The sequence below is a fragment of the Grampus griseus genome, assembly GCF_964374135.1.
Source record: "Grampus griseus genome assembly, chromosome: 1".
NCBI lineage: Eukaryota > Metazoa > Chordata > Mammalia > Artiodactyla > Delphinidae > Grampus > Grampus griseus.
In genome coordinates, this window is record NC_139017.1 from 52549373 (window position 1) to 52566519 (window position 17147).

The 17147-nt window shown below is 33.8% G+C and overlaps 1 protein-coding gene across 3 annotated transcripts in view; it reads right to left on the reverse strand.

The window, feature by feature from the left end:
- Positions 1 to 17147, reverse strand: part of KIFAP3 (kinesin associated protein 3) — a 149067-nt gene that overhangs the window by 38793 nt on the left and 93127 nt on the right. For all 3 annotated transcript variants that reach the window (XM_082658295.1, XM_082658294.1, XM_082658296.1), the window contains exons 13-17: positions 16710 to 16822; positions 16143 to 16308; positions 15383 to 15508; positions 8176 to 8274; positions 1566 to 1651 (exon numbers count right to left, since the gene is read on the reverse strand). In XM_082658295.1, coding sequence (XP_082514421.1) covers positions 1566 to 1651; positions 8176 to 8274; positions 15383 to 15508; positions 16143 to 16308; positions 16710 to 16822 — 590 coding nt within the window. The remainder of the gene's footprint in view (positions 1 to 1565; positions 1652 to 8175; positions 8275 to 15382; positions 15509 to 16142; positions 16309 to 16709; positions 16823 to 17147) is intronic.

Here is a 17147-nt window from a genome sequence, read left to right on the forward strand (position 1 = left end):
GGTACAAGGGTCAAGTCCAGGCAGAAGGGCAGCACAATGACTGAAGAAAAGTCTGCACAGTGAGCAAGTTTCTAATCCAGGGCTCAGATTATCCCTCCGATCGAATTCTTACAGTTACATATACTTTAAAAACTTCTAAAGTCATGAATAACATTAAAATTTGGGGGTGTTTCATCATTCCAAAGCAACTTATAAAACAAATCTATGTCTACAACAAAAATTATCAAAGAATTGAAAAAATAGTTGATATAAGATTTGATTTATTAAAAAAATGTAATGGCCAAACTGCAAAGTTGACTGTGTTGAGTTTTGGCAAAACTGCTTCTCTGCAATAATTTTTCTGAAAAACAAGTGATTCTGAGATGGCATTTAGACCAGACCTAAAACGCTGAATATGTATAAAACCTCTTTAAGTAAGGAGCCTATACTTAAAAGTTGAAAGCCAAAGGTCTTAATAATGTTTAAACAGTGAATTTAGTGGGCAGAAGACCTAAACAGACATTTCTCCAAAGAAGACATACAGATAGTCAACAGGCCATAAAAAGATGCTCAACATCACTAATTATTAGAGAAATGCAAATCAAAACTACAATGAGGTACCACCTCACACCAGTCAGAATGGCCATCATTAAAAAGTCTACAAGTAACAAATGCTGGAGATGGTGTCGAGAAAAGGGAACCCTCCCACACTGTTGGTGGGAATGTAAGCTGGTGCAGCCACATGGGAAACAGTATGGAGGTTCCTCAAAAAACTAAAAATAGAGTTGCCATTATGATCAAGCCATCCCACTCCTGGGCATATAACTGGACAAAACTATCATTCAAAAAGATACCTGCATCCCTATGTCCATAGCAGCACCATTCACAATAGCCAAGACATGGAAACAACCTAAATGTCCATTGACAGATGAATGGATAAAGAAGATGTGGTACATATATACAATGGAATACTACTCAGCCATAAAAAAGAATGTAATAATGTCCTTTGCAGCAACATGGGTGGACCCAGAGTTTATCATACTAAATGAGGTAAATCAGAAAAAGAAACACAAACACCATATGATATCACTTTTTTGTGGAATCTAAAATATGACACAAATGAACTTATCTACAAAACAGAAACAGACTCACATACATAGAGAATAGACTTGTGGTTGCCAAGGGGGTTAGAGAGGGATGGAGTGGGAGTTTGGGGTTAGCAGATGCAAACTAGTATACATGGAATGGATAAACAACAAGGTCCTACTGTATAGCACAGGGAACTATATTCAATATCCTGTGATAAACGATAATGAAAAAAATATTTCATTATTTTCATAATGAAAAAAGAATGTATGTATATGTACAACTGAATCACTTTGCTTACAGCAGAAATTAACACAACATTGTAAATCAACTATACTTCAATTAAAAAGTGAATTTAGTATCATTGCATCTTCTGAACTTTACCAAAATTCAAATTCAATGCGTACATTGAATGCAAAGCTCTAAACAGGTGTACAATGTCTCTTTCGCCCCACAAAATAAAGACTATTATACTTGGTGTAGGAAGAAAAATTACTTACCGCTATAATATCTAATGTATTATCGCAGACTTTTCGGATTTCATTATTTTTATCATGCATCAGATCTATGAGGTATGCTGGAGCCTCTAAATAAAAAGTGGTTAAAGAAACAAACTGTGTTTGAGATTGTAGCTATTCCATCATGTTAGAGAATCCTGCATTTCTCTAAATTCAAATGTTAATCTGAAATTTAACTTCAAATTTTAAAATAAATCATTACTACAAGATGACCAAAAATATTTAATATTTCATTTATTTAAAAAACATGGATAATAGGGATAAGAAAGGGGGGGAAAAGAACTAGATAAAAATGGGTAAGGAAAACAGAGCCAGTAAATCTCAGAACATCCAAGGCCATATTTTTGAAACCATGAAACTTGTGAAAGTAACTAAAGAAGGAGCTCTATAGCTGCATAGTTGTGAAACTTTGATTGACCTGACCCTCCTAAAAGTTCAGAAAAATTAATTTCACACAAAAATTCACATACAAAAAATTTCACACAACAACAGAAAAGAATCATAGTCAAATCCCATATATGTGTATGGTTATTATAAGGAAGAGAAAACATAAGACATTTTCACATAAAAGCTGAAAGCTGCAACGCTAATATTTCAAAAAGAAATAAAAGAATTTAAGAAATCAATAGATATATAAGAAAGAACAATATGAATCAGAATTAGAAAATTCAGAGAAACAATTCCAGAAATAACTAAAAATAAACATAAAAATCATTTCAAATATATAAAAACTAAGTTTATAGTAATGCAAGAGTAAATAAAAGCAACAGATAAAACTCTAAGTTAAACAGAAAGTAAAAAAGAAGAAAATTTGTAAAATTTTAAAAAATGAAAAGAAATTTAAAAGATTAGAAAATGACAGATACTAAAGATAGGCAAAGAAGATCCAACATAATATTGATAGATATTCTAAAGAAGACAACCAAAGCAACAGAACAAATACTATAAACTACAACTCAAGAAAATTTGCCTAAAATTTAAAAAAAAAGACAAAACTATATACTGAAAGACTATATTTGCATACTTGGAAAAATCAAGCAAGGATGATGAACACCAAGTCAAATTCTAATAAAACTACTTGGCTTTAAAAAAACCCAGAAACATACTTTGGTCTTCCTGGCAAAAAGATCGAGTCACTTATAAGGGAAAAAAAAGTAAATTGTCATCAGACTTTATGACAGATAATTAGTAGACTACAGACTTGTCATTGGCAGCAATTCAAGGTGGAAAAATACCTTCAAATTGCTGAGGAAAATAACTGGAAATCTAGAATTCCATATTCTGCTAAATTATTATTAAAGAGGACAAACGAGTTATTTTCAGATACAGATATATTTATTATTCATAGATGTTCACTAAGCAGTATAAGAGAATGCAATCAATTATGAAAGAAAATCAATGCAGAAAAATAGAGGAACTGAATTCAAGAAAAAACAGTAAATGAGGAAACATACTATATTATTTAACATAGTATAAATCCTAAATAAGCACTGGTTTTTAAAAAGGGATAATCAAAATAATAATTTTAAAATGTTATAAAAATTTTATGTTCTAAAAATGAGGTGAAATTACAATACTAGAGAGCAACAAATAACATGGACGATGGAAGTGGAGACATTAGACTTACAAGTAGAAGAACAGATATATTCATTTAGAACTTGGTGAGAATGCACGTTGAACTTTAAGACTAACACAAAAGAAAAGGAATGGAATGTATAAATAACAAGTAGGGGAAAAGGGAAGAATAAAGAAAACTCAAATCAATAAAGAAACCTCAATGGATCTGAAACAGGCAGTGAAGAAAGAAAGCTATAATCTCCAATACTTAAAGTTGTTCTTGGTTAAAACTATTTGAAACAAAGGCCACAAGTTTCTGACAAGAAACTCTAGCACATGTGTACAAGCAAATGACATTTTTTGAGGCAATGATTATAATGCCAAAAAAATTTTATCAAGTTTCATAGCAAGTGGCAAAGACAGAGGTTAACCCAGATCTTCTATTCATCAGTGCTACTTACTATTTTGGGGGGGAATAAAAGGGATATATTTAAAATGTAGAAAAATATACAGAAAAATATATCTGTGTACACTCAAATTCATTTTTAGAAAAATCTGTAAAGAATATGGTATTTATTGCCTCTTTTCTCTACTGTAATGTAAGTTCCATTAGGGTAGGGACTTGGTCTATTTTGTTCACTATGGTATCCCCAGCTCTGAGAATATAACAGGTGCTCAATAAATTTTATTTAATAAATAAATAAATAAATAAGACCTACTCTACATACTACCCATGGATTTTGTGAGGATAAGATGAAAATAAAATTCTTAGGAAACTTCGGAATTCTCAGGGAATCTAAAAGGATCTAGTCTAATTTGGTTTATTTTTCATGCTGACACTGTTGGGATTATGTGAAAATTAATTATTATTATAGCACTGGTTCTCAATTCCTATGAGTTGTGCTGAGAGCCATTTTTAATATTTCAAACATCTTAATATAACTCATATATTTACCTAAAATAAGTCTACACCAACCATTTCAAAATGTCAAGTTTCTTTCATTCCATTAAAAATTTTATCAAATAATGTTGATCAGATTTTCTAACTTAAAAAAATTGGAGGGCTTCTCTGGTGGCGCAGTGGTTGAGAGTCCGCCTGCCGGTGCAGGGGACACGGGTTCGTGCCCTGGTCCGGGAGGATCCCACATGCCGCAGAGAGGCTGGGCCCGTGAGCCATGGCCGCTGAGCCTGCGCGTCCGGAGCCTGTGCTCCGCAACGGGAGAGGCCACGGTGGTGAGAGGCCCGTGTACCACAAAAAAAAAAAAAAAAAAAAGATAAGATGAAAATAAAATTCTTAGGAAACTCTTAGGAATTCTCAGGGGGAATCTAAAAGGATCTAGTCTAATTTGGGTTGTTTTATTTTTCATGCTGAAACTGGTAGGATTATATGAAAATTAATTATTATTATAGCACTGGTTCTCAATTCCTATGAGTTGTGCTGAGAGCCATTTTTATTATTTCAAACATCTTAATATAAATCATATATTTACCTAAAATAAGTCTATACTAACCATTTCAAAATGTCAAGTTTCTTTCATTCCGTTAAAAATTTTATCAAATAACGTTGATCAGATTTTCTAACTTAAAAAATTGGAAAAAGCAATGATTTCCTGACTAATAAATTTTATTTAAAATATTTAAGGGCTTCCCTGGTGGCTCAGTGGTTAAGAATCTTCCTGTCGATGCAGGGGACACGGCTTCGACCCCTGGTCCGGGAAGATCCCACATGCCGTGGAGCAACTAAGCCCGTGCGCCACAACTACTGAGCCTGTGCTCTGGAGCCTGTGAGCCACAACTGCTGAGCCCACGTGCCACAACTACTGAAGCCCACGTGCCTAGAGCCTGTGCTTCACAACAAGAGAGGCCACCGGAATGAGAAGCCTGCACACTGCAATGAAGAGTAGCCCTCGCTTGCCGCAACTAGAGAAAGCGGCATGCAGCAACAAAGACCCAACGCAGCCAAAAATAAATAATACAATAAATAAATAAATTTATAAAATATTTAAGTATATTGGTTTCATAGAGAAAAATCACAGTAAAATGCTTAAAATTATGGTGAAATGTTTAAATAATAATTTTAAACTATGTTACAAAATATGAGACATACTCAAATATCATTGACATCAACAAAAATCCTGTTTTTTGAAAACCAAAATATTGGGCTGAAGCCCTTCAGCAATCTTTATCCAATCTTAAAACATGGACTAAAGCATCAGATCTAATATTCCTTGATGCTTTTGTAAAAATTTTAATTCAGCAGATCTTTTATCTCCCACTCCCACCATTATCAACATGTTATATTCTTCAGAATAACTATTTAAGAAGTATTGACTTTAGATTCAATGGCTTAACAAAAATCGCACTTGGGAGAAAATGAAAAGAAAGTTACACTGAGAAGAAAAAAACAAATACAAGTAGCCTTAATAGTGTGAGCTTTGGTAATAAGGTAGTGAGAGTACATTTAAAACAGACCAGAACAGAGGTAACACTTATTCACTGTGTGTCAGGCACTTGGTACGTACTTTAAACGCTTCATTCTTCTTTAGTCCTAAGGAAGAAACACTATGAGATGACACATAAACAAGGGGCTGTCTTCCAAAGAAGTTACCTAGAAAAAGCTATACTTTCACTTTGTTTTCTAATACGTGTTTCTTACAGTGACTTCTGCAGTTATATAAATCTTCTCTACATAAAATATTCTTTCAGAGATTCTCAACCCAGAAAAGCATATTAAAGGCTCCAAGAAGACCCTGCAGCAATAATATCTGTTTAACTTTAACTCAGTGTTTCCCAAACTCATTTATTACAGAACCTTTTTTCATTAAGCAACTATTAATTCTAAAGGAACACATTCCATGGAACACAGCTGAAAAGTTATTCCAACAATGTTAACGTTGCTCAAAAGTGTATTTCGAATTTATCTTTCTGGGAGAGTTAGTTTATAAGCCACATTTTAAAAATATTTATTACTTTATGATAAAAAGAGTTCTCTCTAGTGATGCTGTTACAGCAAAATAGTATTTGCATTTTGACAGCCCTTAGCAAAATGAACATTTCTCAATTAAACTTGCTTTAATCAGACTTGACTCTTGGAGACCTTATATGGTTCCAGAAATTCAACTTGTCCTCAAAAGCAAGGCAATGTTAATACTTAAAGCATGTGTTATTGGCTCTGAACACCAGAGGAGCCTCAAAATGTTTTGAGCAATAGCCTAGTGTATAAAAAAGTATCCCAATTAAATTTTAAATTTTGAAAGAGCATTAACCATTTAGACACATGAATTCATTGACTAAACAAGTTCTAACCACATGGCAGGTACTATGTTAAGTTTTGGGTATGGATAGAAGGAAGACAAAGCCAGTCCTTGAGCTAGAGGAGCTCAAAATCTTTTGGTAGAGACAGGCATATAAATACATAATTTAAAGTACTTTATTAGAGGTGAAAAATAAAGAAATTACTCCCAATGGTAAGAAGGTAGGCACAGGATTAGAAAGGCTTAACTGAGAAGATGGCTTATAAACGTATCTTTGATGAGTTGGAGACTGTCAGGTTAAAAAAAAGGAGAAAAATGCATCTGAGTTTGACAAGGCATATGAAGAGGGAATAAGTTATGACAGCGAGGGTAATGTCTGATAAATGATGAGAAATTTGGTATGCTAAGAGAAACTGTGTATTATAAGGTTAAGGGGAAACTTTGGAAAAATAGGTTAAGGTCAGGTTATGAAAAGCTATATGCAAAAAACAATTTAGATTTTTCATATGGGTAATGAACGATTTTATGCAGTATTTGAAAGCAGTTTTTTTTTTTGTACACAAATGAGCAGAGCACCACAATTGAAAAATAAACAAAAATCACAAAGATTCAGCTTAGATACCACATCCACTGCTAGCCTTTCATGACATTCCCAGACTTGGTTTATATATATCCTCTCCTGTGCCTGATGTACATACCTTTATGACATTGATTATACTGGATTTTAATTTTATATTGATTTACTTATCTAGACTTCCAATTAGACTATAAACTCCTTGAGTACAGGGACTGACACTTCTATATGTCTAGCACTTAAAACAGTACCTGTTAGATGGTCAGAACTTGATAAATGTTTGCAGAATAAATGAATGATTAATTATGTGTAGTAAAAGAGACAGCACACACAACATTTTCAACTAAGGGACTGGATGGATGACACTTATTATCGACCATGAATACAGAAGGTAGACTTTTTGAGAGGTAGATGTTAGCAATATTGAATACCCTTTTGGATGCAATAGTGATAAAATACCAATTTCTGAGTACCTCTCTGTGTTGGGAACTATTATAGATGATTTAAATCCACTAGTACTGACAGCTATCCTATAGGAGGTCCTTTTATTTTAATAATAGGAGGTCTTTTTATTTTAATAATATTATGGCCATTTTATAGATGTAAGGTGCTCAAGGAGATTAAGTAACTTATCCAATGTCCTGTAGCTAGTAAGTGCATTTAAAATTAGGGCTATTTAATTATATTATATTATATTATTTAATTATAATGCTTTATAGGCCATACTATGCCCCCTTAGGTAGATGGAAGACATCCAGGTGGCAGTTAGCAACAAATGCCTGGGACCCAAGAAAGAGGTTTCGAAGATATCAAATACTTATTAGCATATAAGTAGCATAGGAGCTGAAGTCATGGGAACAGTAGATGTGTTTTCCCATGTATAGTGAATAAGGTAAGATTAAAAGAGGACTAAGGATAGTCCTAGGAACCTGTGACATTTAAGTTATGTTAATAGAGAAGGAAGTTATGAGATATTTGTTAGGTTTTTTAGGAAACCTGACAAGTTAATAAAATTGTTCTCCAATGTACCTTACATATAATACTGATTTGGGGTAAATAGCTTCTATGAAGAATAGCTTGCCTCTAAATTTATTTCAAAACTTGATATTTTCTACAATATTTGAATACTTGCAAGAAAAAATACCTAAAAATGCATCTTTTCTTAATATGTGAAGTGTCATTATCTATGGTAAACATTGAAGGATACGTGTTTCCTTGATTATGACATCTCTTGTGGCTTGGTGGAAAACCATTTGGTAGAAGACATAAATTATCTGACACACAAATTCATCATCTTCTTGTTGAGCTGAAAAGAAACAGAAAACTTCAAATAAAAGAATACTATATTATATACAAAATTGAAAAACATTGAGGGGAAAAATGAAGAATGAGAAAAACTAACAGTGACAAGGAGACAGGTAAAGGACAATTAGTTTATATTATTTATAATATACGGGTGGGGTTGTATCATTTACGTCTTAGGTGTTTTTTCTAAATTACATGATGGTGATCAGTCAAAAAATTTCATAATAATATATTTTCAGAAGTTTTAGTTAATTTGGTTGTGGTCAAACTAAATAGGTTAATTTACTTTGAAATACAAAAATAAAAAATAAGAGTTTAAAGAGAGAAATTATATCATCTCTGGGTCCAAACCACACTACTTGAGACTGTTCATCTCAAAAGGTTGTATCTAGGAGGAACTGAGAAACAAGACATGTTTAAGGGAATAGTAATGGTGCTTTTCTGTAATTTTTGCTATTTTTTGCCACCAAGTATAAAGAAATTGATTAAATTAACTTCTAAGTCCCCAGTGTGACATGGCAACACTTACCACCACTGTGGGAACTTCTTTTTTATTTTGGTGCCTCATAAAAAAATTCTTCAAATAATTCTAATTTTTAACATAAACCTGGTTTTATTTTGTCTCTATAATGTTGACCTCACATGAGAAAAATGGTTCTTAAAAAATCACGTCTTCTAAGTTTTTGGTAGAAATTAGACTGTTATAAACAGGTTTTTTCTTTGTTGAATAATGTTAACAAAATTAAACTTTACTTATTGGTATGAAGTAATAAAGTAATTTTAGTTCCAATCAATTATACTAGTAAAAAGGAATGTTACATAATCATACAAACTAATTAAGAAATGTTTATTATCATGAAAAGAAGACTTTAACAGAATAGTGGATGACCACTGATTAATACATGTAATGGCAAAAGCAAATACTTATAGAAATCCAATTTTTAGATACTGGTTATGAAATTTGATTTACTAATAGTCTGCTAACAACTCTTGGCAACAGATCAGTGCTATCTGTTAGACAAAGATTTACAGGTCAACAGAGCATCCAACTAGCTGTGTGGAATAAATTGTGGTCCTCTCAAAGTCCAACTGTTCCAAATAATTTTCCTCACTAACTTGCCAAAGTACCAGTCTCTTAGACTACTTGGGTTAAAATTTTATTAATTTCTCTCTTGGTATATAGTGTTCCCCCACTTAACCCCAAGGGTTTTAATCTTGAAAATCCATATATTTCATAAAAACAGTAGTATACAGCCTCTGCCTGTGATAACCACATGTCAGAGAACATCAAAATACAGTAAAACACTGAGCTGGCTCTGTTATTAACTCTCAGTCATAATCAAAATGGACAGCAATTCAAGGACCCAGATTATTTTGTTTCAACTTTCTCCAGCTCACCACAAAATCCTCATTCTCATTCTGCCAACTACATTGTCTTTACTTTCACCTTCCAACTACCTGGTCTTTTAATTATTTCTAATCTGAAAACTCCTGGCTGTGTGAAGGGTGCACCAAAACAAATACATATACACTATTTGTAGACATACTTCAAATATGGAGGCACTATCTCTAGATGACCATGAAAATGCATTATGTAAAAGAATTTACAATTCAAACTTTTAAAGATTTAGAAGAGAAAAATGGGCAAAAGACTTAAATAGGCACTTCACTTTATTAGCCATATCCAATAACCAATAAATACAAATAGGTACTCAATTTCATTAATTATTAGGGAGATGCAAATTAAAACCACAATGAGATACCACTATGAAGGCTATAATTAAAGAGGCTGTACGCCAAAATATGTTGGTGATGTAGAATAACTGGAACTTTCGTACATTACTGGTGGGACTGAAAATTGGCACAACTACTTTGGAAAACAAAGTAGTTGGCATTATTTCTAAAGCCAAATATATGTGTACTCTGTTCTGCTCCTAAGTATGTGTCTAACAGAAATGAGTAAATATGTTCACTAAGAATGCTCATAGGAGCATCACTTATAATAATAGCCTATCAATTACAGGAAAAAACTGTAAAAAACACAAATACATGGAGGCTAAACAGTGCACTACTAAATAACCAAGAGATCACTGAAGAAATCAAAGAAGAAATAAAAAAATACATAGAAACAGTGACAATAAAAACACGACGACCCAAAACCTATGGGATGTAGCAAAAGCAGTTCTAAGCTGGAAGTTTATAGCAATTTAATCTCACCTCAAGAAACAAGGAAAATCTCAAATAAACAATCTAACCTTACACCTAAAGCAACCAGAGAAAGAACAAAGAAAACCCAAAGTCAGTAGAAGGAAAGAAATTATAAAGATCAGAGAAGAAATAAATGAAATAGAAATGAAGAAAACAAGACCAAAGATTAATAAAACTATAAATTGGTTCTTTGAGAAAATAAACAAAATTGATAAACCTTTAGCCAGACTCATCAAGAAAAGAAGAGAGAAGATGCAAATCAGTAAAATTAGAAATGAAAAAGGAGAAATCACAACTGACACCACAGAAATACAAAGGATTATATGAGACTATTACAAACAACTCTATGCCAATAAAATGGACAACCACAAAGAAATGGACAAATTCTTGGAAAGGTACAATTTTCCAGGACTGAACCAGGAAGAATTAGAAAATATAACCAGACTTATCACAAGTAATGAAATTGAAACTATAATTAAAAATCTTCCAACAAACAAAAGTCCAGGACAAGATGGCTTCACAGGCGAATTCTATCAAACATTTAGAGAAGCGCTAACACCAATCCTTCTCAAACTCTTCCAAAAAATTGCAGAGGGAGGAACACTCCCAAATTCATTCAACGAAGCCACCACCACCCAGATGCCAAAACCAGACAAAGATATTACACAAAAAAAGAAAATTACAGACTAATATCACTGATGAACATAGATGCAAAAATCCTCAACAAAACACTAGCAAACAGAACCCAACAACACATTAAAAGGTTCATACACCATGATCAAGTGGGATTTATCCCAGGGCTGCAAGGATTCTTCAATATACGCAAATCAATCAATGTGATACACCATATTAACAAATTAAGGAATAAAACCATATGATCATGTCAATAGATGCAGAAAAAGCTTTTGACAAAATTCAACACCCATTTATGATAAATACTCTCCAGAAAAAGGGCACAGAAGGAACCTACCTCAACAAAATAAAGGACATATATGACAAACGCACAGCAAACATCATACTCAATGGTGAAAAACTGAAACCATTCCCACTAAGATCAGGAACAAGACAAGGATGTCGACTCTTGCCACTCGTATTCAACATAGTTTTGGAAGTCCTAGCCATGGTAATCAGAGAAGAAAAAGAAATAAAAGGAACACAAATTGGGAAAGAAGAAGTAAAACTGTCACTGTTTGCCGATGACATGATACTATACATAGAAAATCCTCACGATGCCACCAGAAAACTGCTAGAACTAATCAATGAATTTGGTAAGGTTGCAGGATAAAAAATTAATGCACAGAAATCTCTGGCATTCCTATACACTAACAATGAAAAATCAAGGAATGAGAAATCAAGGAAACAATCCCATTTACCATCACAACAAAAAGAATAAAATGCCTAGGAATAAACCTACTTAAGGAGGCAAAAGACTTGTACTTAGAAAACTATAAAACACTGATGAAAGAAATCAAACATGACATAAACAGATGGAGAAATATACCATGTTCTTGGATGGGAAGAATCAATATTGTGAAAATGACTATACTACCCAAAGCAATCTACAGATTCAAGGCAATCCCTATCAAACTACCAATGGCATTCTTCACAGAATTAGAACAAAAATTTTACAATTTGTATGGAAACACAAAAGACCCCAAATAGCCAGAGCAATCTTGAGAAAGAAAAATGGAGCTGGAGGAATCAGGCTGACTTCAAATTATACTACAAAGCCATAGTAATCAAGACAGTATGGTACTGGCACAAAAACAGAAATATAGATCAAGGTATGGATAGAGAACCCAGAGATAAACCCATGCACATATGGTCACCTAATCTATGACAAAGGAGGCAAGAACATAAAATGGAAAGACAGCCTCTTCAATAAGTGGTGCTGGGAAAACTGGACAACTACATGCAAAAGAATGAATTTAGAACACTACCTAACACCACACACAAAAATAAATTCCAAATGGATTAAAGACCTAAATGTAAGACCAGACACTATAGAACTCTTAGAGGAAAACATAGGAAGAACACTCTTTGACATAAACCACAGCAAGATGGTTTTTGACTCACTTCCTAGAGTAATGAAAATAAAAACAAAAATAAATATATGGGACCTAATTAACCTTACAAGCTTTTGCACAGCAAAGGAAACCATAAACAAGATGAAAAGACAACCTCAGAATGGGAGAAAATAGTTGCAGATGAAGCAATGGCAAAGGATTAATCTCCAGAATATAGAAACAGCTCATGGAGCTCAATATCAAAAAAACAAACAAGCCAATTAAAAAATGGGTGGAAGACTAAACAGACATTTCTCCAAAGAAGACATAAAGAAGGCCAAGAGGAACATGAAAAGATGCTCAACATCACTAATTATTAGAAGAATGAAAAGCAAAACTACAATGAGGTATCACCTCACATCAGTCAGAATGTCCATCATCCAAAAATCTACGAACAATAAATTCTGGAGAGGGTGCGGAGAAAAGGGAACCGTTTTGCACTGTTGGTGGGAATGTAAATTGATACAGCCACTATGGAGAACAGTATGGAGGTTCCTTAAAAAACTAAAAATACAACTACCATATGACCCAGCAATCCCACTACTGGGCATATACCCTGAGAAAACCATAATTCAAAAGGACACATGTACCCCAATGTTCACTGCAACACTGTTTACAATAGCCAGGACATGGAAACAACCTAAGTGTCCACTGACAGATGAATGGATAAAGAAGGTGTGGTACATGTATACAATGGAATATTACTCAGCCATAAAAAGGAATGGAATTGGGTCATTTGTAGAGATGTGGATGGACCTAGAGTCTGTCATACAGAGTGAAGTAAGCCAGAAAGAGAAAAACAAATATCGTATATTAATACGTATATGTGGAAACTAGAAAAATGGTACAGATGAACCTATTTGTAGGGCAGGAATAGAGACATAGACGTAGAGAACGGACATGTGGACGTGGGGGGAAGGGGAGGGTGGGATGAATTGGGTGATTAGGTTTGACATAAATACACTACCATGGGTGAAACAGATAGCTAGTGGGAACCTGCTGTATAGCACAGGGAGCTCAGCCTGGTGCTCTGTGATGACCTAGCTGTGGGGGAAGCAGGGGAGGGAGGTCCAAGAGGGAGGGGATATAGGTATACATAGAGCTGATTCACTTCATTGTACGGCAGAAACTAACACAACATTGTAAATCAATTTTACTCCAATAAAAAATAAATAAATAGATTAGAAAAGAAAACAAACAAAAATAACCACCCTACTATCAATAAATAGTAGAAAGGGAAAATAGTGGTATATTTATTTATACAGCAATAAAAAGAAACATAGTTCTGTACAAAACATACACAAACCTCACATTCATAGGGGAAAAGAAATAAGACTCTATTTCTAAAAAGCTGAAAACCAAAGCAGAATTCATCTGTGGGTGATAAAAAGAAAAATGGAAACCACTCTGGTGAAGGTGGTAATGACTGGGAGGTGGCAGGAGAGGGACTTCTAGGGTGCTGGTAATGTTTCATTTCCTTATATGAGTGGGAATAACATGAGAGCTCTCATTTTGAAAATTCATTGTGCTATACATACTTAGAACTTGTGTATTTTTCATTATGTATTATATCTGGTACAGGAAAGACTGAGATTAGAGGGTCTTTTTAAGCTTTCCATATTAGTATTTTTAACTTCTATACTAATTAGCTACTTTTAATGTATATCTGCTATAGGCAAATTGCATCCCTCCAAAAATTCATATGCTGAAGCCCTAATCCCAAATGTGACTATATTCAGAGATAGGGCCATAAGGAAATAAGTAAGGTTAAATGAGGTCATAAGGGTGGAGTCCTGATCCCATAAGATTAGTAACCTTATAAGAAGGGATATCCAAGCACTTATGTGTGCTCGTGCTTTCTCTCTCTCCCTCTCCCCCACTTCCTCTGCCCGCCTGCCATATGAGGATGTTAGGACACAACAAGAAGGTGGCCTTATGCAACCCAGGAAGAAAGACCTCACCAGGAATCAAATTGGCTGGCACCCTGATAGACTTTCCAGCCTCTACAACTATGAGAAAATACATTTCTGTTGTTTAAGCCACCAAGTCTGTGGTATTTTGTTATGGTGACCTGAGCAGACTAACACAAGGTCCTAGAGAACTTGGCCCTAATAAAATACTATTAGAGTCAGACAAATTTTGTATGCAGTATGGAAAACGAAACCTGGGCCCTTAAGAGCAAAACAAAGGTAAGGGGAAGACTATCTAGGCCTCCGCTATCCAGTATTGTAACCATAGCCATTGTGGCTAGTTAATTTTAATTAAATTTAATTTAAACTCCAGGTTCTCAGTCCCAACAGCCACATTTCAAGTATTCAATAGTCACATGTGTTGGACAGTGCAGATAGAGAACATTTTCTTCACTGCAGAAAGTTTAGAGGACAATACTATATATGGATCTAGGAGGGAATATGATGATTAGAATTAGCTTCCAAATAAACTTTTCTGATTAGAAATCAAGATATTAAAAAAAGGGTTTGTGCAAGATAGGAGATCCAATTCAACCAAAACAAAGCTCAACATAAAGAAGAAATGGTGGAATATTAGTTGTTCAAGGCTGATAAGAGGAGGGTAGTGTCTGTAAAATTGGTCCTGAATCATTTTATAGCAACATTCTTAACTTTGTAACCTAAAGCTATTTGATACTATGCTATCTAATCCCAGTAAAGGTATATTTAATTCATTTTCCTAACTATATAATTTAAGTTGCTATAAGATGAGTAATGCAACAATATAAATAATATTTCATGATTGCAGATTCCACATTTAAAAATCTAAACTTATAACTTGTTTATATATTAGCACAAAAATAAATTAAGATAAATTATAATTTACCATTTAGCAACTCAATAAGTGCAGGGATTATCCCAGATTTGGCTAGCAATGCAGCACAAGAGTCATCCATAGATACAGTTCCAATCATTATAACCACTTCTAAAACAAGGTCATCTTCTGCAGCACCTAGTAAAGTCAAATCACAGAAAGTTTTCATTGAAATGTCCTGATACAAATCCTTTTATATTGCCAAAATTCTAATTCACAGAAAAGATACTAAAAGCTATTAAATCAGTTCTTATGAATCCTTAACACGCTTATAAATGTGTCCTTTTTCCAAAATTCCATGTTCATGGAATTCCATTCCATGATGACAGTTCATGGTGGTGGAGCAGTAGAGAGGTGGAGATAAGTCTTTGAAAATACAAATGAATGACAATGTAAACACAGAAAATAGAAGAGTCATTTGAATCCCTCAGAGAACTTAGTGTGTGCATGTGAACTCGTGTAGAGCGGGATGGTATTTAGTAATTTTAAAAAGGCAGGATAAAAAAAATAAGAAGGCAGGATAGGAAAGGGAAACTAATATTAAAAAAACATATTGTTAGGGAAGAGAGTACATACATATACGAGGAGAACTAGTGACTGCCTTTCTGAGAGAAAGAAACGAACTAGGGGAACTAGGGCTAGACCTAGAGGTGTGGGAAGAAAATGTGTTACGTAGTACAATAATGGTCACAAAATACTGTTCTAGCTGCCTCATCCACAACAGAAAGAAATAACTTAATCATTACGCAGAAGTGAAATACTTAGCACAGACCTGGTTTGAGTTTATCCTTGAGGTACGGAACCAGCTTATACTCCTTAAGAACCAATTCCCAGTCTAAGTCTGGAATGGTCAAATTTGCAAGAGTTCCTAAACATTCAATCACAAACTCCTCCTCTTCATCATTAGAGATTTGAGCTGCAAGGTCCCCAACATAATCCTGAATAAAACAGAATTTTAATACAAATTTAAAATATGATTTCTGCAGAAGAACTAATCTAATAATTTAACCCACAGGAAGAAGTAGTATCAAATGTGATTCTCTTGTTTTAATAACCTTGAGCTAAATTGCTAAGAGAGACTATGGTGGACTGGTTTAAGGCAAGCAAACTGGAGTGAGGATGAAAAGGTTAGGGATAGGGCTCATAAAACAAAAACAACATTAAAACTTAGGTTGAGATTTCTAGGAGCTAAACTTACAAGTAAGTTGAAGAAAAACCAACTTGGGTCATGAATTAATATTTGACAAGAGCTAAGGAAGAGTTATATTTCCAGACACAGACTTTAAAGCTTTAATTCTCAGGCTATTTTAATAGACAGAAAGCTAAAAACTATACTTACAATAAATAAATTTTTAGTTGGTCCATCATGCTGGGAAATGTTCCTAATCATTTTCATCAGCAATGGATCCTTGAACTTCAGAGCCCTCTTCATGAGCATCTTCAGCCCATTTCCTGATAATAACAACAAAAAAATTCCCCCAATAAAGGTTCATTTAAATTTAATGATTTTTAAAATTTTCGGTTCTCAAAAAACCCCAATTTACACACAGAAAATACGTAAATATTAAGTGTACAATTAAATTCAATAAATGTATGCCCCTGTGTAATTCGTACCCATATCAGGATACAGAATATTTCCATTCAATGCAGAAAGTTCCCTTGTTCTTAGTCAATCTTAGTCCCCCAATACAATTACTTTTCTTGTTTTCTCCTCCTTTTCCTCTTCCTCCTCTTCCCCTTTTTCTTATTTTTTCTTTTTAAATACAGATTAGTTTTG